This window comes from Astyanax mexicanus, chromosome 12, assembly GCF_023375975.1.
Source record: "Astyanax mexicanus isolate ESR-SI-001 chromosome 12, AstMex3_surface, whole genome shotgun sequence".
In the NCBI taxonomy this organism is placed as follows: Eukaryota; Metazoa; Chordata; class Actinopteri; order Characiformes; family Acestrorhamphidae; genus Astyanax; species Astyanax mexicanus.
The window spans coordinates 31,337,374-31,363,015 of NC_064419.1; the positions used below are offsets into that span (position 1 = coordinate 31,337,374).

At 37.5% G+C, this 25,642-nt stretch overlaps 1 protein-coding gene across 1 annotated transcript in view; it reads left to right on the forward strand.

Annotated features, from left to right (window-relative positions):
* si:dkeyp-14d3.1 (transmembrane protein 132C) overlaps window positions 1-25,642 on the forward strand; it is a 486,063-nt gene that overhangs the window by 454,584 nt on the left and 5,837 nt on the right. Inside the window, exons 7-8 of the mRNA XM_022670492.2 lie at window positions 10,492-10,765; window positions 17,296-17,487. Coding sequence (XP_022526213.2) covers window positions 10,492-10,765; window positions 17,296-17,487 — 466 coding nt within the window. The remainder of the gene's footprint in view (window positions 1-10,491; window positions 10,766-17,295; window positions 17,488-25,642) is intronic.

Sequence of the window (25,642 nt, forward strand, 5' to 3'; positions counted from 1 at the left end):
AGACTTTATGAATATGCACATTTTTTATTTAGATTTGTTTCTAAGTTTCTTAATTTTATTTTATTTTTTTTTTACTACTGCTGATGCAGCACTGACGAGTAGCCAGCATGCTCTGGGGAAAGTGCAGCGATTTGTTTCTGATACATCAGCTCACAGACGCCTTGTGCTGATTGACATCACCCTAGGAGTGATGAGAGAAAAGAGCGCCATCTACCCACCCAGAAAGAGCAGGCAGGCCAATTGTGCTCTCTCAGGGCTCCAGCAGCTAATGGCAAGCTGCATGACTTGGATTCGAACCAGCAAATTGTAGCAACGCTTAGCGCTTAGTATTTGAACCGACAGTGGTGATTTACTGAATGGGCTGGGGAATGAAAGGTACATATTGAAAATATGAAACGCTTTTTTTGTCCATCAAATGCTTTTAATTCAATAAAGAGAGGAAATAGAGGTTTTCCAGGTTTTTCCACGATATCAGTGCTTTAAAAGTAAAACAGAAAATTGTCCCATTTGTCTTCAAATTCTTCTCGTCCTCTTTTTTTTTCCCTCTCCAAACTGTCCTACTTGCTTTCTGTCCTGTTTTATCAGTTATAAAGTTTGTGTTGGTATTCCAGGCTGATTTGCGATTCGCTCGCATATACTAGACACTTGTCTTTCTAGTGATTTTATTTTATTTTTTTCCACGAGCAGCAGCAACTTTTCGCTTTTAAGAACGAGCTCCGCTCCCTTAAGGGCCGGCTTATGTGTAAATGACAGGCCGCGAAACCATTTGTGACTGAACTGGATTGTGGAACGACTCCCAGAGGCGCGTTATCTCTTTCACGTCAAATCTAAAGTTTTTCCCCCTGCTGCTTTTCTAAAGAGGCGGGTTTTTCTGCTGGTTTACTTCTCTGGCCCTCTGACACAAATCTCAGTGTAGGCTAACAATAATTCCTGACTCAGAAAACCCCGCATTGTGTCGGTCGCGGCGCCGCGTTCCGTCTGCCGCTCAGCGTTCAGAGGCAGAACGGCCTTATCTCGCCTGGCGCGATGCCAGGACAGGAAGCAGAAGCGTCTCTCGCGCCCCCCGGACGCCGAGGAACACGCTTAGCTAGCGCTTAGCTTTCTGCCTGAGTGCTACAGGGCCAATCCCAGCAATCCCAGTCCTCAGGGCGCTAATCTGTGCCAGAAATTTACTAGGAGAAAACACGGCCTAAGCCGGACATCAACTCCCCTCACGCTCCCCCGCAGTTTAATACACTCACTTAACATACTGAAATAAAGACTGTTATAAATGAGCTTGTAATTATTACACTCTCCAACAGTGCACTTTTTTTCGTTGACACTCTTGTTACCAAAGAGTTTAGCTGTATAACAAAAAATGAGCTTATATTCTCTGCATAATCAAAGTCCATTTGAAGGTTTGAACCTATTTAAGGTTTATTTTAGTTTAGTAAAATCTCTACTCTACTAAATAAGGTTCAATTTTAGTACACAGGGTCAGTTTTTTTAAGTAATTAAGGTCAATTTTAATTATAATTAAGGTTATTTTAAAGTAATTAGGATTAGGGTTGTCACGATACCAAAATTTTGACTTCGATACCGATACCAACTGTAGTATCACGATTCTCGATACCAAAACGATACTTGGAAGAAAAAAAAACAATAAAAATATCTGAACATAAAATGTTTATTTTTGACTGAACTGGATTGAACACTGAACAATAGGTGCAAACGTTTTTATTCTAAAATGAAACATTTGAACAAAAAACAAGTTTCGTTATTATAACCTTAACTATAACATAATTATCTAAACACTTCCTAAAAACTAAAACTAAAACCAGAGGTAATGGTAGCCTGACTATGTGAACCTGACGGGCGGGCAGAAGTTAAGTTCTGAATAAGGAAAATAAAGAGACAGAAGAACATTACAATGTTATGTTCATTTTAACACTCACTGCTCCGTTTTATTAATCAACCGTTTACCGTTTTTAATAAGCCCATGTTCAGTGTAACGATCAAGCAGGCTACGTGCCTGACCACAGATTTGCGATGGAAACGCGAAAACGTGAACATCTTGAGTTCATGTTTCACAGCCAACGGGATAATGGAGAAATAGAGAAAACCACGGGTCCAAAACAAAACTCCTGCACACTCCTCTCCCTGTTAACGTGATTTACTAGCAGTCGCTAGTAAATCTTAGTAAAGCTCTTAACCTGTCGACTTCTCAGCTTTTTGTAGAGATCAGGGTGCTTGTCTGCTAAATGAATGAGCGAAATATGATCAGAATTATGTTAAATAACACTGTAACATAGAAGCATAGAACTATTATTTAATTAAAATGATTTTTAAGAACAGCTAAACACAGTGCTGCAGGTCAAACGCGGAGGCGTTCACGTGCGAGAGAGAGAGACAGATAGAGACACAGAGAAAGAGACACAGCGAGAGTGAGAGAGAGAGATTTGCGTGTTCTGATGTGAGCTACTCACAGGTAAAGGATCTCTTTTATCTCCTCGTGCTCATATTCTAGTCCCACACATAAGTCTGCAGCTCCCTCAGGGTTTTCTGTCGTATTTTGCGGCTAGCGCAAGCGCTTACAACTAACGCCGCGGATCGCGAGGTGCCGCCGCGCTTGTGCCGAATCCGCTACTGAATCCGACTCCCGCTTCGCGGACAGAATCGGCACAACACCCCCCGCTGTACAACTGCGGGAGTGAAAACAGCGCTAATAAATAAAGTAGTTTAGTTTCACTTTCAGTTTTAATTATTTTATTTAAAAATAAAAATATAAATAAAAAACAGATGCCTACATCTCAGACTATTTTCCCACACTTCACTCCTCGCGCCCGTTTTGTCCACAAGTCGCGGACGAGAGACATCTGTTATTTTAGCCGTCGCCATTCTACACTCGCTGCTGCTCTGCTGGCTTGCGCGTGCGTGTGTCGCTCTCAACCGAGTCAGAACACTAAGTTTATCTGAATCCTGCCACACCGACTGCTGCGGTGTGAATCAGTTTTCTTATGAACTGAATCAAATCGCGCCTACTAATTTGACTCATTTGAAGCTAGTGACTGGGCTATATACAGTATCGAAAGCATCGAACGCTAAAGAACCGAATCGTTTGTGATGACGTAGTATCGAAAAAGAATCGAACCTTCGGTACACCGTGCAACTCTAATTAGGATCCATTGAATCTTACCAACAGCTTGCTACCAAGCTGACCAAAATGCATTAGCTTAGCATAGCTTAATACAGTTGCAACAAAAAGTATGTGAACCCTTTGTGATTGGTCATTAAATCCAATAAGTCACAACAATAAAAAACAAAAAAACATTTGCATGGCTTTATTGAACACAACATGTTAACATTCACAGTGCAGGGTGTAAAAAGTATGTGAACCCTTAGGCTAATGACTTTTCGAATAGTTAATTGGAGCCAGGATGTGATGAGATTGGATGTGTTGGTTAAAAGCCCTATAAGCCCTGCCCTTTAAAAACATACACAAGTTTTGAATTTGCTGATGCTTGATGTAAATCATGCCTCGCACAAAAGAGCTTTGATTTGTTGACATACATGAAGCTGTAAAAGGGTAACAAAAGTATCTCTAAAAGCCTTGATGTTCATGTGTCTGTAACAGGTTTTATTTTGTTTATTTATTTTTCACACAAAATCTTCATATTTTACATGCTAGCATTTTTCTATATTTTATTTACAAAAGATTGGTTAAAAATATATTTATTTTCCAGGACTTTTATTATTTTATTTTATTGTATGTTATTTTTCTCCATTCCTCTGGGGGGCGCAGCGTCTTTTAGTGTTTAGCTAGTCTCTCCTCAGTTGGCTGAGAGCTCTGCTGGAGAGAGGTTGGTAGAATTCAGTCTCTGGTTAAAAGTGTCTAAAAAGAGTTCAATTTGTGTTAAAAAATAGTTTAATATGAAGCGTAAGGCCTTTAAATGTAATATTCTGGATGTTTTAAGGATGGATGATCTGTATTTTTAACTAAATCTTCGAGTGTATGTTTGAGAAGTGTCAGTTAGCTACAGCTGCCTGTGTTTAGTTCAGTCCTAACTCTCCCTCCATTTTGTGTGGTTTTGGGGATCATGCAGTGATTTGTGCAGGCAGACACGAGGCTGGATGCTATTTCTCACAGCTTTCTATCTTGTACATCCAGGTATGCTTTTTATTGCTTCATAAGTTTAAAGTTGTCAGCTCTTTTGATCGGGTTTTCAGGTTTTAAAAATGTTTTACATTAAAATACATTAAAAAGTTGGTATTAAAAAGGGAATTTATTAAAAATATTATATATAAGGTTAAGTTAAAAAGTTAAGTTAAAAGATAAGTAATATTGCACATATCCCATTGTATTTCTATATTTTTATACCAGAATCTTGTTTTAGTGTGTCTATGAAGTGAATCTGTCGAATGTGTATTATAAGTAGTCATTTTCATACTAAAATATTATATTTACTGTGGATTAATTTTTTTTATATATTTTTCTATTGGCTATGTCTGTCATTTTTGTACATTTTCTTATTTTATTAGTAAGTGAATTGTATATGTAACTATACTGCAAATTACTATTATACAAATACTGTTAAATACTCTTGACTCTCTGAAATAATATATACTGTGTCAGTTGACTGAGAGCTCTGCTGGAGAGAGTGATTTGTGCAGGCAGACACGAGGCTGGATGCTATTTCTCACAGCTTTCTATCTTGTACATCCAGATAATAAAAGATTCCCGGATTGGTACCAACAACAGAGGTCTCGGGTATTTCTTCCTAACACACAACACAACGCAGAGAAACGGTGGCGGGGCTCCTGACCGTTTGGACCCGCTACATGTCCATGGTAAGACAGACGGTCTACAAATGGACCTAGGCATAGTCATCCTGTAAAGATGACTGCAAGAGCACAGCGCAGAATAATCAATGAGGTGAGGAAGAATCCTGGAGTGTCAGCTCACACCTCTGAAACAGTTTTGTGAAGAGGAATGGTCCAAAATTCCTCCTGACCATTGTGCAGATGGGTGATTCTCACGAAAAACAGATTTAAAAGGGTTCACACTTGAAAAATTTCAAAAGGCATTTAAATATAAAATTTCTTTTTGTTATGCAAGACTAGGGTCTGAACTTTTTAGAAATACTTTTTTTTTTTAATTTTATAATTTTTTTCTGTATATTTTGCACCATTTTAGTCAGTCAGAGCACACACATTCTCAGTACCGCAACATGATAACACAGAACAGATATGGTTTAAAAGTTACACATTTGTTACTTTTTAAATAGATATTATTAACAGTTGTGCTCATATGTGTATATAACCCAGAAAATATTATATTTATAAGTTTCCCTTTTTTTTTATTTTATGATTTGTCTCATTACCGCAACAGATTTCATGATTCATGTCCTGTCTTTTCAGGATATTTAACTGAAAAATTACATGTATAATTTCTTATTTAGTACAGATGACCTATGAAGAAATACAATTTATCCAAATACCATTATAAACTAGAATTTGTTTTATAACAGTAAAATAATTAGTAAATAAATATGTGTTGCGGTAAAGAGAATGGTGTTTCGGTAAAGAGAGTCAATGTTTCGGTAAAGAGAGTCATTACAAGGATTCCTACTTAATTAACAATAACACTTTACACAACAAACACAGAGTGTGAATGCTGTGAATAAATAACAAATTCTAATGATGTACTTCTTGAGTTTTGTATGGAGTAGTAATATTGAACAAAATGTGGTATTTGCTGTTGAAAATTATTCTCAGTAAGACTCAAGCTGTGAAAATATCCTATTTTGAACTGTGTATTTTAATAAAACAAATTTCAACATACCTCATTAGACATAAATTCCTTAAAACTTTAAACATCACTGTATAACTAAATTGAAATGGAATGTTTAAATACAAAATAAGTAATTCAACATCTCATAAAACAACTTTTTTATTAAGTATTAATTTCATGACAGATATAAACATCAATGTACAACTAAATTGAAATTAAATATTTAAGTATGAAACAAGCAATTCAACATCTCATTAAACATCTTTGTATTAAGCATTAATCTCATGAAAAATGTAAACATCAATGTGCAACTAAATTAAAATTAAAGATAAAATTAAAGAAAGTTGTTTAATGAAATGTATATATGTGTGTATATATATAAATTTCATATATATAATATATACATTTCATGAAACAACTTTTATTGTTATAAACTGTTAATAAAGGTTGTTTCATAAAATGTATATATATATATATATATATATATACATATAAACAGTTTATAACAATAAAAGTTTATAAAAATAAATTTCATGAAACAACCTTTATTAACAGTTTATAACAATAAAAGTTGTTTCATGAAATGTATATATTATATATATGAAAATTATATATTATATATATATATATATATATATATATATATATATATATATATATATATATATATATATATTATTATTATTATTATTTTTATATATTATTTTTATATCTTATGCGGAAGTTATATGGGTGTCACTGCCCTGCTACATAAATCTGTTTTTTATCTGAAATTGCATCATGTATTGTTTTATATATTGTTTATTATAAGTAAATAAAGGCTTTTTTATGAAACAATATATATATATATATATATATAAGTTCATGTCACTTAAAACATTAATTTCTCTTTACCGCAACAGTGAATCTCTCTACCGCAACAGGCCTTAAATTGTTGCGGTGTATGAGAAGGCTGTTGCGGAGTATGAGGGACCTTAACCTTCTTTGATCTCTGTGGGGCCACCATGATGCCTGGCTAAACTTTTGCTAGCTTTTTGTATTTAGACTTTAAAAACCTTAAAAATCCCCAAAACACAATAACATTTTCATTTTTTTAAACATTAAAAACTAGCTGTTTCGGTAATGAGAAACAAAAAGTTGTGTATGCTCGCTGACAACCAAGTTTTTAACATTTATCTGGAGAGGTATAAAATTAGGTGCTTACCTGGTAGCCATCTTGGGTGTCATACTAAAAGGTGTCCCCCCTCTCAAAATGGCTGTTTTTTTTCTGTTCCTTGTGGTCTTAAATGGTGCTTGAAAATTGTTGCGGAGGCTGAGAACATTGGTTCTGACCAAAGTTATTTTTCTAAATATTTTCTTTTCTTTTACCAATGAATTCCAAGTAATACATTTTTATTGACTGTAACAATTTACTTTATGAGATACATTTAAGTTTTTTATTATTTATTTATTTTAAATATTAAAATTGTGTAATTGAAGAGCCGAGATTCAGCAATGGACGCGTTGCGGTACTGAGAATTTCACACTAAATTATAAAAAATACATAATTTAAAATATCACAATGTCTACTTTTAATCACTTCCAATATAGCCTTTGATGAGATGTTTATAAACCAGTGTTTCCCAAATTGATAGCATTTACCTGTTCATCACACTCCTTAATGCCACCTCATTAGTCTGATTTCATGAGAATAACCCAGATATGATCTACAGGAAACGTTTGGTTGAGGTTATTGCTGCCAAAGAGGGTTAACTAGTTATTAAATCCAAATATTCACGTTTTTTTTCTTTTGCACTGTTAATGTTAACGTGTTCAAGAAAACCATATATATATATATATATATATATATATATATTTGTATGGTATTAGTTTAAACTGTGTTTGTCTATTGTTGTGACTTCAGATCAGAAGATCAGAGCACATTTAATGACCAGTTTATGCAGAAATCCAAGTAATCCCCAATGAAACTGAAACACCTGCTTTTAGACCACAATAATTTATTGTCCCGACGGACAGTTCTGGTGGAAACAGGAGAGTTGAGGTGCACATTGAATTCTGCCGTGATTTGGGCAGACGTGGTTTTATGTTTTTTTTTTTTTTTTTTGGATACAATCCGGGTTACCACCCAAACATCCCTTTCAGAAAGCTTCCTCTTACAGCGTCCACAGTTAATCCTGTTGAATGTGGTTTGTCCTTCTTGGTGGTTTGCTGACATTACTCTGGATAACGTGGTTCTTGATACATCACAAAGACTTGCTGTCTTGGTCACAGATGCGCCAGCAAGACGTGTACTAACAATTTGTCCTCTTTTGAACTCTGGTATGTCACTCATAATGTTGTGTGCATTGCAATATTTTGATCAAAACTGTGCTCTTACCCTGCTAATTGAACCTTCACACTCTGCTCTTACTGGTGCAATAATGTGCCATTAATAAAGATTGGCCACCAGGCTGCTCCAATTTAGCCATGAAACCTCCCACACTAAAATGACAGGTGTTTCAGTTTTATTGTCCAACCCCTGTATATGATTCTTTATGTGTTCCTTCATAGTCTGTATGAATTCAGTAATAATTTACAATGTCGGATAAAATCCTTGCTAGTATTTTTCATTTTAATGTTTCAGCTCTGCTTAGCATTTGTGTTTGTGCACACGTTTCTCCATCTCTCCTCATTCTGCTCTGTCCATCCTGATCTCTTCTCATTGTCTGTGTTTTTGCCGCTGGAACACATCCGGCCCAGTCCATAACCAGCCTAATCATTATCTCCCGGGCTCCTGAAGCAGGCAGGTGTGTTAGAGCAGGAAAATACAAACTCCAAAATGAGCAGAGCACAGTGTCCCCAGGACCAGGACCGGGAAGCACAATGCCAGAACCATCCGCTGAGGAAGGAAAAGCACGGATGCAGAAAGAGGAATGAATGGAAGCTGAAGTCGTCTGATGTTATTTTGGGAGAACAGGCTTTCTGTCTGTGTTTCTCTTTCTTTCTTTCTTTCTTTCTCTCTTTCTCTCTCCCTGGATGGAGGAATGCTGACGGAGGCGGTTCCCTCGGCGCCGCATGCTCTGCTCTGCTCTGCGCCGGTGTGCACAGCCCTGTTTCCTTCTGTTAATCTGAACTGGCTTTAATGCGCTAATGCTAAATGATTAGCCTAATTGCCCTTCTTTCATCAGATGTCAGCGTCTCATCTAAAGCTAATACAGGCTGGTCTGCTGAGGTTTGGTCTTTTAACCTGGTGTAACACCTTCGTTTCCCTGGGTGGTTTGTGTTTGTGTGTTTGTATACATTATGTGTGTGTGTGTGTGTGTGTGTGTGTGCAAATTAAGACATGGTTATTGTAGGAAAGGAAAGGAAAAGAAATGAATAAACGCATAAATACTGTAAATGAATAATACAATATACCAGCACCCGGTGGGGTCTCTGAGCAGAAGCTTTGATATATTATATGTCCAAAGGTTTGTGGACACCCCTTCTAATGCATTCAGCTACTGTTGGTTGCACCCATTGCTGACACAGATGTGCAAATGAACAAAGATGTGCTACAAACACAGCTTGTATATTGTCTCTGTAGAAAAGTATTGCCAATAGAATTGGACTCTCTAAAACAGATAAATATAAAGCTATTGGCGCTTGTTTGGTGGGTAGTGTTTTTTTTCCATCTTTTGTCTTCATTACAGACACTTTTACAACCCAATATTATGTTAATGAGAAATTTTTGAACGCACAATCCACAGTGTGCTATTTCAGCAGAACAATGCTCATCCACATACTGCTGCTATCTCAAGGTCTTGCCTTATATATAGATACTCTGCCTTGGCCAATCACATTTTTCTAGACTTATCATTGATTGAAAATATGTGGGATGCTATTAGACACTCAATCAACACTTAACATCTTCCATCTTCCTAGTCTTTATTGTCACAATTTTGTGTTCCCACCCTGTGCTGACACAGATGCACAAATGAACACACACAGACACAGCTTTTATATTATTCTCTGTAGAAAATTTTTCCTAATAGAATCGGACTCTCTGGACTGAGAGGCTAGTCGAGAAGCTCGCGTGCACCCAGAGCTGCGTGATTATAACATTCTAACTGGTGCAACTTTTTGCAACTTACAAGGTTCTAATAGTTTTAAATGTTTTATAATAGTTTAATTTTATTTTATTTTCACTTTTTCTCCTCCAATTCAGTTAGTTAATTTTTTAGAGTGGGTTTGCTAGTTTTTATTAGTTTTTACACATCACATTAGAGCTGTTAGCTTCTTCCGGGTTTTCTGTCATTATTTCACGGCTAGCGTGAGCACTGAAACAAGAAGTAACACCATGGACCACGAGGTGCTGCGCGCTGCCGAAATCTGACCCCGGCAGAATCTGCACAACATCGCCCGCTGTAAAACTGTTGGAGTGTAAATATCGCTTATAAATAAATTAACGAACACAAAAATTAAGGGTGTTCTATCAGTATTCAGTTCGTTTTATAAACTTTCAATACAGTTGCAGTTTTTTTTAATTACCGTTTTTATTAGTTTTTAGTTAGCGAAAATGTTTTTTTACTTTGTTCTCTGGAATGATGGTGCTCCATCCAATACTAACTAACACTAACACTGCACTTAGACTGTCACCCCATCCTAATAAAACTTACTATGTGTGGTCCAGTTTAATGATTTCTTTAACATTCTCCAGTAGTAATGTTTTGCATTCTTCTTCTTCTTCTTCTTCTCCTCAGATCTGTTCGAGACAGTGACGATGATGATGACGAAGAGCGAAGGGGGCGGAGCTGTACACTTCAGTACCAGCGGACCATCGTGAGGGTGCTCACGCACTTCGTAGCAGAATCAGGAGACGCTCGGGGTCAGCTGGTCTACTTGCTGGGCTCTGATTGGCAGGTGGATATCACTGGGCTGGTGTGGGACTTCTTGAAGGTGGAAGACCCTCGAATTGCACGACTGCTGGATGGACGTCTTCTGGAAGGGATGGACACTGGCATGACCAGCATTCAGGTGTGGATTTGTTGCCCTGTTTACATTTCGTCCTTATCTTCATTTGATTGATGTAATGATTGACTTTAATTTTGGCATACAATATTTATATATTTAAATTAGGTTGGTGTGGAATGGGCGGAGCTTTTAAAAGCTGTGTTGTTGAATGGTTGAGAGGGTGAAATCTAGCACCGGGTTATTCTTTAAAGTCTTTACAAACTGCTACTGAAGAACCACCATAAACCTCAGTATGCTTTTTGGAAAAACTGCTAGAAGTCTAACCTTTATCATGTTGTCTGCATAATTTTAATAGCAACGATGCTTATGAATATATCTACGCTGATGGGTGTGGTGACCTAGAAGTGAGGTGTTTTAAATTAAATTTTAAGTGTATTGCTATCTTGGCAATGGAAAACACAGGTGCGCCACTGACTGAATACAACCTAGACAGATGTCAGTAGTCAGAAGTTCATTGCTATCTCAGCAGCCTTAGGCCATGTTCACATTACCAGGCTGAAGTGACTCAAATCTGATTTTTTGCTCAATGTGGCTCAGATCAGATTTTTTTATGGCTGTGTGAACGTACCAAATCCAAATTTTTCGAATCAGATTTGAGTTACTTTGTCTCCAATCTATAAAAAAGTGACATGAATGTGAAGGGTCAAAACTGGATTCATCCTTGTTCATCTTTCACCTTTATTAAGCTCTGAGTCGTCTCTCAAATATGAAGTTTTTTGTTGTTGGTGAAGAAGGAGATGTTTATACTCGTATCAAAGTGCGCATGTGAGGCGTTTCAGGGACAGATTCGTTCACATTACACACAGATACAGATCACTTACGTTTATGAATGTGATCCATCAAGTTCTGAGCAAAAAAAAAAAACGGATTTAGCAACATGGCTTGTAATGTGAACGTAGCTGACTAACGTAGACTGTTGCCTCACTCACATACTGCATATATAATATGTAGGGGAAAGTGGGGTGATTTGTGCCAGTGGGGAAGTTGTGCCACCTCCTGTTTCTAGGGAACCACAGATGAAATTGGTCATGTGACCACACATTTTTGAAAAGTCAGCCCTTTTACTCATCCTGCAAAGAATAGAGCCTCATTGCATGAGAGGTAAGCGCATTTAGGTTCAAAAAACAGTTTTTTTTGCCCTTCAAAGTAAAATTTCTATGATCAAGGAGTTTTGATTGCTGTGTCTAAAAACATGTATTAGTGCTTTGGTAAGCTACACTATGAGTCTATACAGCTAGCATGAAGTTAACCCAAAACAACTGGATGATGTATTTATTACCAAAATAGTGGGGTTGGGGTAATCTGTGCCATTCCCACTTATGAACATTTTATTTTTTTGTAATTGTACATCGTATTTTTTACATTTTATCACTAAAACTATGTGACATTCTTAATTTTAGACCAATTTTTTTAAGTATGCACAAAGAAATGACATTGATATCCCTGCCTGCCGGATCAGAGAGGAAAAAGCAGGTTGGGTTAAGTGTGCATTAATTAAGAAAGAATAAATTAACAGGAAACATTAATAATTATTTCCCCAGGAACTACTTATTGTCAGTTATCACAATACAGATAGTTCACAGAGAAGCAAAACTGAGTACTTATTTAAAGCGTATAGCTGCAACTTATGCAAATGTGAATGTAAACTGCAATGGCTCAATAAGGGACAAATTAAGAGATATGCTAATTATGCTAATAAACCTTTAATCTTTGCTAGGACGTAATTGGTTTGCTAGGCCTTGTTTTAGAAAATTGACCTTTGGTGTGCTCATGTGTTTGGCTTTTTCATGTGCTCAAATTGGCCTTTGATGTTTTAAAGTAACTTTAAATAAACCTTAAATTAGATTAAATTTTGTATTGAATTTGTCTAGCTTTTATATAGCAATACAGTTCCTGAGATCAAAATACAGTAAACTGTTTTACTGCAGCAATCAATAGCACAATTTACCCCAGTGTATTCTCTTCAGAGGCACAACTTACCCCGCACTGGGGGCAAAGTGTGCCACAAGACCTTTTTTTTTTGGTTGTTTTTTTTTTTTTTTTTTTTTTCAAAAAGCTGTATTTCTTAAATACTATATTTCAGGTCCAAAGTGACTGTTTACAGGGATGCACCACATCCTGAAATATATGTACATATGTTAGTTGGACACATAGACTGTGTATAGCTGGACAGAACACTGTCTCTCAAAAGTGAAGCCACCACAGGTCGGGCGCCCCTTGCTGTTCGGTTTCAGAAAGCCGTGTAACCCCACCCATCCCCATAGGTTTCAATGGCAAAACAGACAACTTTCAATCACGTTTTTTTCTAATATACTGTAATTCTACCTCCATTATTTAAATGCAACAGCTAGTGTAACCTCTGCTTATATCACCACATTTTTATATCCCCACAGAATTCGTTTTTAAGAAGGTTATTCAGTTCTATTCAAAAAAGGTGTGGTTATGGTAAAAGGGCTGCTTATGGGCGGGACCAATAACAGACCGTCAGCTCCGCTCCGCCCCGCTCTGCAGTCTGTGACCGCGAGGCAGCCCTCAGGGTCGGGGATATTTAAATGAGTAGGCTGTCTCAACACAGTCTTTTTCCCTCCCCTGGTCTCTACTGCGCAGAATCGGGTATCAGGATCGCCAACATGGCGGAAGATTTTGGCTTCATTTTTATTGAATGAATGGGAACGGAGACACGACATCCATCTTTTTTTACAGTCTCTGGTTGGACAGCATTACTGTCATAGTCTTGCTTTAAAGCCACAAAACTGGCACAGATCACCTCACTCTCCCCTATGTATGGTATGTAGGTATGGAAAAACATCTTGAAATATAAAATATAAAATATCCTAGTAAACATCCACAGGGAAGTCCGTGCAACGTTATGAGGAGGTCCATCTATACGACCCTACAAAATAACATCCTCACAATTTCTAAACCCACGCTGAGAATGTCCTGAAGGTGTCATTTTGTTAGCTGTGTTTACATTTCTCTACACTTCCAGCATGTTTTCCTGAGATCTTCCCCGCAAACGTTATCTGAGCGGCTGTAAATTGCAGCAGCCATTTCCGCTCGTGTCCACACGTCGATTATGTGTCCGGAGCCGTGAAGTGAATCAGTTAAGAGTTAGATACACTCAGTCTGGATTGATTTCTCGCCTGAAGCAGCTTCAGCTCTGCTCTGTCTGAGCTGTCGTCTGGAGTGTGAGAGTGAAGCTGGGTACGGTGGGCTGGACTAAGCTGGATGAGTGCATTCAGGACACAGCCTGATGAATTTGCTGCTCGTTCAGATGAATCAGTAGACTGTGTTTGGGAGCGTGTTTCTGTAATTGAAGACAGTCCTTAAGGGCAGCCTGGGTGTGTATGTCAGTTTGTTTGTTTGTTTATGCAGTTATAATAGCGTGTACGTGTTAGGGGTGGGCGATATGGCTCTAAAATAATATCACGATATTTCAGGGTATTTTTGCGTTAACGATATACTTGGCGATATAGGAAAACAGAAAAATAATTAATTAATTTCAGGAATATAGTATAAGAGTATAACAGCATAATCAGAATGTGGCAAAATAAATAATATAGCATAAAATAATATAATGCAGCAAAATATATTGCAGAATATTTAGTGCATGCATATAAACTGCAAACTAAAACAATTATACAATAAATACACTTAAAGCTTCACAGTAAATAATAGACTACATTTAAGACAGAACATCTCTATTATCACTATATGGATTTTTAATATTACGATATTTCTGTGTCTCGATATATTGTATACGATATAATATTGCCCACCCCTAGTATGTGTGTAGAACTGAACATACAAGTATTGGTTCTTGAAAAAGTATTTGCCCCCTACAGATTTCTTTTGTTTTTGCTTTTTTGTCATATTGATGTTTTTCCGATTATCAAACAAACTTTAATATCAGACTTTAACTTTAATTTCTCTGTTGAGGAATTTTGTTCCACTCTTCTTTACAGAATTATTTAAATTCAGCCTCATTAGAGGCATAGTTTTTGAGCATAAACAGCCTGTTTAAGATCACACCACAGCATCTCAAAAGGATTCAGGTCAGAACAGGCCACTCCAAAGTCTTTATTTTGTTTTTCTTCAGCCATTCAGAGGTGGACTTGCTGTAGTGTTTTGGGTCATTGTCCTGCTGCAGAACCCAAGTACTTTTTAGATTTTTAGGTCCTGAAGCATCAAAACTGCCCCAGGCCATCACACTACCACCACCATGTTTTACTGCTGGTATAATGTTCTTTTTCTGAAATGCAGTGTTTCACTTTTACACCAGATTTAATGCAACACACGCCTTTTAAAAAAGTTAAACTTTTGTGTCATCAGTCCACAGAGTACTTTCCCAAATGTCTTGGGGATAATCATGAAGATTTCTGGCAAAATTGAGATGAGCCTTAATGCTTTTTTTTTTGCTCAGCAGTGGTTTTCTTCTTGGCACTCTGCCATGCAGCCCATATTTCCATTTTTGGCCAGTCTCTTTCTTTTTTTCTACTTTTATTTCAAATTTTTCCCAATGTTGTCCCCAATTTTGCTCAGCCGATTACCCAACCCATTCATTAGGACTCCTATTAGCACTCCTATCACTAGTGATGCCCCAACACACCAGTAGGGTGAAGACTTAACACATGCTTCCTCCGACACATTTAAGCCCATTCTCTTTCTGAGGTGGAGGCATGAACACTGACCTTAACTGAGGCAAGTGAGGCCTGCAGTTCTTTTGGATGTTGTTGTGGGGACTTTTGTGACCTCTTGGATGAGTCGTTGCTGCGCTCTTGCGGTAATTTTGGGCGGCCGGCCACTCCTGGGAAGGTTCACCACTGTTCCATTTTTTTGCCATTTGTGTTTAATGGCTCTGGAGTCCCAAAACTTTAGAAATGTCTTCATAACCTTTTCCAAACTGATATATCTCAATTACTTCTAATTTATTTCTAATTTGTTCCTAAATTTCTCAGGATATTGGCATGATGTTTAGCGCTTGAGTATTTCTTGGTGGACTTCACTTTGTCAGGCAGGTCCTTTTTAAGTGATTTCTTGATTGAGAACAGATATGGCAGTAATCAGCCCTGGGTGTGGATAGAAAAATTTAACTGCATTTTGTGTTTACTTGTGGTGTCTTTGACTAATATTTAAATTAGTTTGATGATCTGAAATATTTAAGAGTGACAAACATGTAAAAAATAATCATGAAGGGGCACCATTGTACATGGTCTCATATAAGCACATGAATGTGTGTGTGTATACATGTCAAAACGATAAGAAATCAACCGACAGGAATGAAACTTGGTAGGTAGTTGTGCCACATAGAGTGAATCAGACAAAGCAGACAAAGTCATGCGTCTAGAGCTCCGTGACAAGACATCTAGCATGTTACTGTACTGTCCACACCGAACGTGATAAAATCGCTGTGTCTCCTGTCCAACAGGTGATGAGTTGCTTGGGGGCGTGTCTCACTCAGAACGAGCTGTCGCTGGTGGGCGTTTTCCAAAAACACCACACACAGAAACAAGGGTTCAGCATATCTACACAATTCCTAAACATCCTAAACAGTCGTACAGAGGTTTCACAAACAATAAATCTTTATATATTTATAACTACTATTAAGTAAAATTATTTAACATCATTATTTCATATTACAATAAATGGGTTTTCCTAAATATAATACATTATTTTCCTTAATGTAGTAAATCATTCTTTTAATTTATATATATATATATATATATATATATATATATATATATATATATATCCATAATTTAAAATATTGTTAACTTAATGTAATAAATAATTTCTTGGATGTAATTAATATGTTTACTTAAATATACTAAATCATCCTCTTGATTTAATAAACAGTCTTTCTCTTAATTTAATAAATAATTCCCTCAGTTTTAATAAATCTTTCTGTAAAATTTAATAAATAATTCCCTTTGTTTCAATAAAAGGTTCTGTTAATTAAAAAAATTATTCCCTTAGTTGTCATAAATCATTCTGTTAATTTAATAAACAATTTCCTCAGATTTAATATATAGTTTTCTATTAAATAAGGTAATTCTGTAAGGATAGTAGTATAGTTGGGTAGCTGCTGGTGTAGTGAAGTATTTTACCTCAGATCAGCTCAGTTCAGTTCTGTTCCCACTCTCGGTTTTGCTGGTGGAATAAATCTTCAGTAGGAACCGAGAATCAGAGCAGTGATTTCAGGACGGACATATGAGAATCTGTTTCTGATTGGTAGTCGCCGCCGTGCTTTGCTGCTCATTTGCATAAAGTTAAGTTCTGGTCAACTCTCTCGTGTCGCTTATACCACCTGCTTCGCATCGCGTCGCGTCGCTGCCTGTTGCCCAGTGTCGCTGGCTCTCATTGAAAATGAATGACTTCAGGCTGCTTTGTCGCTCGCGTCGCGTTTGGTGTGGACGCACGGTTAGAATGTTATAAATTTGTTACTTTTCTATGTGTAGATCAAAAAGTATGATAAAAATTGAGCATTAGTAAACATATTTTAATGTATTTACATATTTGTATGTGTGTTGCAGGTTCTGTCTCCTCTCTCTGACTCTATCCTGGCGGAGAGAACAGTGCGGGTGCTGGATGAGAGAGTGAGCATCACTGAACTCGGACTGCAGCTGGTCAGCGGCCTCACGCTTAACCTACAGCTCAGCACGGGGAGCAACCGAGCAATCAGCGCCACGGCAACCACCCAGGAAGTGCTCAACAGCCCCAAACAGGTCAGCCTACATTTATACAACACTTTCTATAAAGACATGTTTAAAAATACAGACAAAACATTGGGATTTAGAGTGAATTGTACTACTGGTTTTAAATACAACCTTAAAAAAGGTTCCTCATGAGTTCTTCATTGATGGTAATTGCTGTTTAAAGGACCACAGCTTCCACAGGTTCTTAGCCTGGTAAACGTCTCTTTTAAATTGGTGGAAAATATTTGTTCTTTTTGTGTATAGAACCATTTTAAAATGGTTGTATATGACATGAAAACATGTTCCAATATTGTTAGGCCACAAATAACTCCTGTTTAGTTCTATAGATTTTAGAAGGGGTTCCACTCTTTACAAACGAGTTTCTCAATGGTTCTTTAGTAAACACAGTAGAGAATGAACTTAAATGTACAATACTTATACAGTATACTATTATCAATGGACTCAAATGCCCACTCTAAAATATAGAACTGAAAAAGGGTTCTATGTGGAACCTAATGTAGAACAACTGTAGAACCACATTTGGTGCCATATAGACACACCGTAGACGTTTTTCACCAATATGAAATACACTATAACCAGTGTTGGGAAGAAACGGATTACATGTAACGGCGTTACGTAATCAGATTACAAATTATAAGTAACTGTAATCCGTTACAGTTACTGCTTCAGTAAGTGGTAATCAGATTACAGTTACTCTGCTAAAATAAAAGGGTTACATTGCGGTACTTTTCTATTTTTGCTCTTCCAATCCAAAAACGCAAATAACATTTTGCGGTGAAATCGCTCTGATATGACAGGGAACTCTCTGTCCCTCCTCCCGTCTCGCTGCATACACACACAGGGAGGAGGGGCAGCGGCTCACAGCGGCTCCACGCTCACACAACGAGACGAAATAAACTGACATTTTGGTCAACGAATAAAAACGAGACGAAAATGTTTGGCAGGGACGAAATCCAATCAGACTGATTTAGGTCTGTGAAAGGTAGTGACCAGTTAGGAAGAGATCCAATCACTGCTACTTTAGCGAAGGTGGAGTACCCGCCTCTCCTGCAGCAGCGCCGCGCGGAATTAAACTGTCGATACGGAGCTCGACTGGAAGTTAACTCGACAGAGTTCAGCAGGGAGAGAGAGAGAGGGAGAGAGGGGAGAGGCGATATATTTCTCTTTTGACGTCGCGAAAAACAAGATAACGTGTAAACCGCGTGGAGCGACTCCATTACCGGTAAAAACACCACTAATCTTTCAGCTTCTGCAGACCAGAGTCACACAGATCTCCATGCAGAGATCCGCGTTTTAATGCTGATGTTATTTCATGAGCTGATGTGTTTAACTCAGCAGTGCACTAAAACACAACTGATACAGAACCCTAACTCATTAAGATCAGATCATCTGTTTAGTCTCACAGTGGGAAAGATATAGCTAGTGTTAAATCAGCAGCAGGTCAGAAAGGAACTCAATAATATAACGAAAATAAAACAATAAAATAAGTGAATCTATGAACCCAAAAGTCTGTGTAAAGTTCCTTACAGCACTTTCTCATAAGTTTCTCACTTTAACTCATGAAGTCTCTCTGTACATCCTGAGAGCATCTCTACAGGACAGTGTGTGAATGTGTGTTCATTTATAGACTGTAGCTCCAGTAGGTGTGCTGGCATAGGCGTAGGAACCGGGGGGGGGAAATAGGTGGATTTGTCCCCCCCAAAAATGAAATCAGTTCGCTCACATCAGCCGTAATATTAATGAGGAGACAGACCGGACCAATCGGAGGAGGAGAGTCAGTTTGCTGTTGGGGAAGCCCCGCCCCCTCGCTGTGAGATTTAGCAGCGGGATCGGGCTGCAGCCGCTTCAGCTGATTTTAAAACAGATCTGGATATACGGAGATTTTTCTAAAAGAAAGGTAACGATAGGCTAACCACTTCAACTGTGATGATATGTTTCTGATAACTGGTTAAAGTACACGTCTCTGAATCAAAACACACAGTTTAAACCCACTGTGATTAATAAACTGCAGCTGTGTTAGTGAGTTAGTTTAACTTAAATTAATTAGATAGGGAGTCAGGGTTAAAGAAAAAAATATATATATGTAATGTTCAACTTGACCTGTACCTGATCAGCTAATCACTGTTCAATTTTCAAACTGTTTATTAATTTAGGATTGCAGGACTTAGTGTGAGCTATAATGAACGAAAATGAATTTAACTAACTAGTTAACTAGAAGCTGCATGTAGTGGATAGCCAGGATTTAGTACAGTACTTTATGTTTGTAGTTTAAAGCAGTTTCTTAACCCTGATCACTGCCCTAAATCTGTGTTTTCCACCTGATCAGCTAATAAACAGTCATTTACTGAGTTTACCTGTTAAAATCCTTTAGCCGCCTATGGAGCCTAAATTAATCATGTAAATCCAGCAGTGTATTAAACACATCATACCACCACTTTATTAAATGCCTTTAAAGCAGAGGAAGCTCAAGAACATGCAGAACAGTGTTAATATGCAGTAGAATATGCAGAACAGTGTTAATATGCAGTAGAATATGTAAGAACAGGGTTGAGAAATACTGCTGTAACGTGACTTCTGTTCATTTGTATTTCACAGTAAGACCACATATCCTGACGTTTATAAAAATCTCTATGAAACGTAAACTTGCATTCTTTTACATAAAAGGACACCATCTTAAGAAGAGCCCTCAGTAGAAAAAAAAATAAAAGCGCAGGAGAAAATGTAAATATATGACAGAATTGACATGCCAATACATAATAATAATAATAATAATAATAATAACCAAATCTGTTATATTATTTTAAATATTAGGTGATAACTGATAATTTTTGTCGTATATATATAATTCAGACATTGCATGCATATTTTTTTCTAACAACAGTAACTGTAACGTGTAGTAACCTGTTTAGGTTGTAAAATCACCTTAATAATGATTTACTTTTAATTTAAAGTAATTTCCACAAATGTTGTTCTAGGAAACTATAGGGTGGGCTTGGGTTCATATTGGCAAATGTGTCCCCCCCAATATCAAGCCCGCTCCTACGCCCTTGTGTGCTGGGTTACTGCTGGAGATAAAACTAGATCCTTTAAAAGTTTTTGCATCTACAGCTCTGTTTAAACTATAATTAAACTATTCAGATGTTTTATGACCTGATTTCTAGAGCAAAATTTTAAATGTAAAATATGTATAGTCACATACCTACAATAACAATAATATACATTAAATCATATATAAATATATTTCACTTTCAAACATTAACAATATTACTCAAGTGGTTATTAAACGTTTCATTTCGTATAAGTGTATAGTTAATAATTCAAGGGAACTGATGAAAAAGCATTTGCATTTACACCCTTTACATTTTAGTCGACTAAATTTACTGTAATTTTAGTAGACTATATTCTTATGACATTAAGTCGACTAAAACTAAAAACATTTCAGATGACTAAATTGTGACTAAAACTAAATACTATTTTCGTCACAAGACTATGACTAAGACTAAATCACAATTTGTTGTCAAAATTACACTGGAGGCAAACCTGCAAATAGATAGCTTACAGTTGTTGTTACATTGTTTGGTTTTAAATGGTTTTATCATCAATTTATGGAAGTGTTTTATAAAATTGTTTGATGAAATGGTTTCATAAGTATTTTTATAGAGTGATTGAAAAGGCTGTTTTATTTGTTTATCTATTTGTTACATTCATTCAGGCTTAAAAAAATGACAATATTTAAAGTAATCCAAAGTAATCAGATTACGTTACTCACTTGAAGTAATGTAACTGATTACGTTACAAATTACATTTTGAGTGATGTAATCAGTAATCTGTAAGGGATTACATTTTAAAAGTAACCTTCCCAACACTGACTATAACCAGGCAAAAATTAATTTAAGCAACCAAAAATAAGATACAAGAAAGATATTGTGGTTCTACTATTGTTAGAAAACAAAGATGATTAAGAGTGGAACCCCTTCTAAAATCTATAGAACTGAACAGGGGTTATTTGTATCCTAACAATATTAGACATTTTTTTTGTCATATACAACCATTTTAAAATGGTTCTATACACAAAACAAAACGAATATGTTTTAATGTAAAGAAGACATCCAGCACAGAGTCCTGATATTAACCTGATAGAACATATTTAGGATGAATTGAAGAGTGGCGACTGTGAGCAAGACCTTCTTGACCAACATTCCAGGGTTCTGTCCACGGGTCCTCAAAAAGTCTTAATGTCTAAAATTAAAATCTTAAAAATTAAGGTCTTAAATTGTCTTACATTTACTATAAATTTGTTGTAGGTATTACATTTTAGATGGTGCATTTAGGGCCAGTGGGAAAGCACATACTAACATTAGTGGCAAGTTACTGGGGAGAGAAGTAAGGTTAGCGGAGAGCTAGCTTACATTAGCGTAGAGCTAGCTAGCATTAACATAGAGCTAGCTAACATTACTGGGGAGAGAACTAAGGTTAGCTGCGAGCTAGCTAACATTACTGGCGAGAGAACTAAGGTTAGTGGAGAGCTAGCTTACATTAGCGTAGAGCTAGCTAGCGTTAACATAGAGCTAGCTAACATTACTGGGGAGAGAACTAAGGTTAGCGGGGAGCTAGCTAACATTACTGGGGAGAGAACTAAGGTTAGCGGAGAGCTAGCTTACATTAGTGTAGAGCTAGCTAGCGTTAACATAGAGCTAGCTAACATTACTGGGGAGAAAACTAAGGTTAGCGGAGAGCTAGCTTACATTAGCGTAGAGCTAGCTAGCGTTAACATAGAGCTAGCTAACATTACTGGGGAGAGAACTAAGTTTAGCTGCGAGCTAGCTAACATTACTGGGGAGAGAACTAAGGTTAGCGGAGAGCTAGCTTACATTAGTGTAGAGCTAGCTAGCGTTAACATAGAGCTAGCTAACATTACTGGGGAGAAAACTAAGGTTAGCGGAGAGCTAGCTTACATTAGCGTAGAGCTAGCTAGCGTTAACATAGAGCTAGCTAACATTACTGGGGAGAGAACTAAGTTTAGCTGCGAGCTAGCTAACATTACTGGGGAGAGAACTAAGGTTAGCGGGGAGCTAGCTAACATTACTGGCGAGAGAACTAAGGTTAGCGGAGAGCTAGCTTACATTAGCGTAGAGCTAGCTAGCGTTAACATAGAGCTAGCTAACATTACTGGGGAGAGAACTAAGGTTAGCGGGGAGCTAGCTAACATTACTGGGGAGAGAACTAAGGTTAGCGGAGAGCTAGCTTACATTAGTGTAGAGCTAGCTAGCGTTAACATAGAGCTAGCTAACATTACTGGGGAGAAAACTAAGGTTAGCGGAGAGCTAGCTTACATTAGCGTAGAGCTAGCTAGCGTTAACATAGAGCTAGCTAACATTACTGGGGAGAGAACTAAGTTTAGCTGCGAGATAGCTAACATTACTGGGGAGAGAACTAAGGTTAGCTGCGAGCTAGCTAACATTACTGGGAGAGAACTAAGGTTAGTGGAGAGCTAGCTTACATTAGCGTAGAGCTAGCTAGCGTTAACATAGAGCTAGCTAACATTACTGGGGAGAGAACTAAGGTTAGCGGGGAGCTAGCTAACATTACTGGGGAGAGAACTAAGGTTAGCGGAGAGCTAGCTTACATTAGTGTAGAGCTAGCTAGCGTTAACATAGAGCTAGCTAACATTACTGGGGAGAAAACTAAGGTTAGCGGAGAGCTAGCTTACATTAGCGTAGAGCTAGCTAGCGTTAACATAGAGCTAGCTAACATTACTGGGGAGAGAACTAAGGTTAGCTGCGAGCTAGCTAACGTTACTGGGGAGAGAACTAAGGTTAGTGCAGAGCTAGCTAACATTACTGGGGAGAGAACTAAGGTTAGTGCAGAGCTAGCTAACGTTACTGGGGAGAGAACTAAGGTTAACGTAGAGCTAGCTAACATTTGCGGCGAGCTAACTAAAGTTAACAGGGAGAGAATTAAGGTTAGCAGAGTTAACATTAGCAGTGAGCTAGCAAACATGCTAACATGTTCTTCATCACAATGGAACAAAATTGAAAAAGAATATTGATAACAAATGGAAAATGTTAAGTTTTAATTCTCAATACAATAATTTATTTTCTACTTAAGAAATTATGACTACATTTTTGGGCCTTAAATTCTAAGCATTAAAAAAAAAAGCATTAAATTTGATTTTTAAAATGGAGCAAGAACCCTGCATTCGCTTCTAGAAGAAAGGTCAAAAACTCTCTATGAACACATAAACACACTCCTAAACCTTGTGGAAAGCCTTCCCTTCAGAGCTGAAGCTGCTGTAGCCACAAACGGTGTTTCTGACTTTATATTAAAACTTATTTTAATCCTTAAGATTAAGGATGTCACTCAAGTTTATATTGCACGGCTGCAAAGCCAGACAATTGAATACTTTTGCCGATTTAGTCTATAGAAATAATTTTTATATAGTGTAGATTTTTTGGTATCACAGTGGGTCCACACATGATTCTGCTCATGCTACACTATCAAACCACTATATACACATTATACCAGTGAAATTAGCTGGAGCACCAGAACCCACCCACCCTCCCACACACACACACACACACACACACACACACACACATTCACACACACACTTACTCTCTCTCACACACTCTATTAAATATTGTGCATGAGGCACTCTTTGAAGCATAAGGTGCGTAATACTCAGATTCCAGCATTGATTTTAAATTAAACCAATTACTATATAATTGGATACACTATAAAGCACTTAAACCGCCCGGTGCGCTCTTTCCCGTAAGCCCTTTCACGCGCTCGCTGTGTATCAGTGTGAAAGGAGCAGTGTTCCATTTATAAAATTGACACCTTTAGAAACCCCGGCGCCGGTTCTTTCACTTGGTGGCGGTCCATTTAGACGGCATTTTCTTTCCATTTCCCATTTGTTCCGCGAGTGTGATATATACCCTTGGGTGTACGGTAGGTATGGTTGCCCATGGTAACTGCTGTCATGCTTAATTAAGGTCTATTTAAGGGTTTCGGGGGTGGGTGCGTGGATGGAAGGCTGCTGTACCTGGACACAGTCTAATTATCATCCATTTGAGGGCCTTAATCGACACAACATGCCTCTATTTAGCATCAGCTCAGGGCTTTTACTCCTGTCCCTTTTACTCCAGATGTCTACGCGAGTGTCTGAGAGAAAGAGAGAGAGTGTGTGAGAAAGAGAAAGAGAGAGAGAGAGAGGGAGTGTGTGTGTGTGTGTGTGTGTGTGTGGTCGCCCGAGTTTGTAGTAGTCTTTAACTGCACATTTTCAAAGCTAGCGTGACGGTTCCTTTTATTGGTTCCCGCCAAGCCGGAGCCCGAAAGCGTGTCCGAAAGTCACTGCAGGATTCAAAAGGGACCATATGGGCCCAATATTCAGCTCATTCGTTCTGGCACCTGTTCATTAACACGCTTGACTGCAGCACTTACAGAAGTGCCTCCCTTGTGTTCATTCAGAATCACCCCTTGAATCAACATTTAAAGCGACAGTTCACAGCAAAACCCACTTTTGTGTTTCTGTCCTTTTCAGTCTCTTTGAGTCTCTGTTTGAGTCTCTATTTAAAGTGAAAGTTCAGCAAAACTCTAAATGCAAGCAGTCGCCCAGGACACAGCTGTAGTCTGAAGTGTTTAACACTTCTCTAGCTGTGTATTAAAGCTGCTGCAGCTTATGTAACAAACTAATAGAGTAATGGAGTAAGCCTATGTACACCAGTTACAAGTTAGCATGTTAATTGTATTTGTTGGTGAAACTATGAGGAGTAACCTCTAATACTGACTTGCTTATGTGTTTTTGTCACTTTATGCTTTACTGTTATCTAGAAACATGGAATTAAGTGCAAACAGGACACAACATGCTTAAGAACTTGAGAATAGGGGAGGGTGATATAGCCCTTAAATTATTTTTATTAAATTATTTTTAGGGTATTTTTGTAATGAGGATGTTCTTGGGTCCTTTTGGGTCTTTTTGACTCTCTATTTGAATCTCTATTTAAAGTAAAAGTCTATTCACTTAAAACATTCTATGCACACCGTCTCACACTCTAGATGTAGGCAGTCACCCAGGACACAGCTGTTGTCTGAAATGTGTTTAACACTTCTTTAGCTGGGTATTAAAGCTACTTCAGCTTATTTAACAAACTAATAGAGTCAT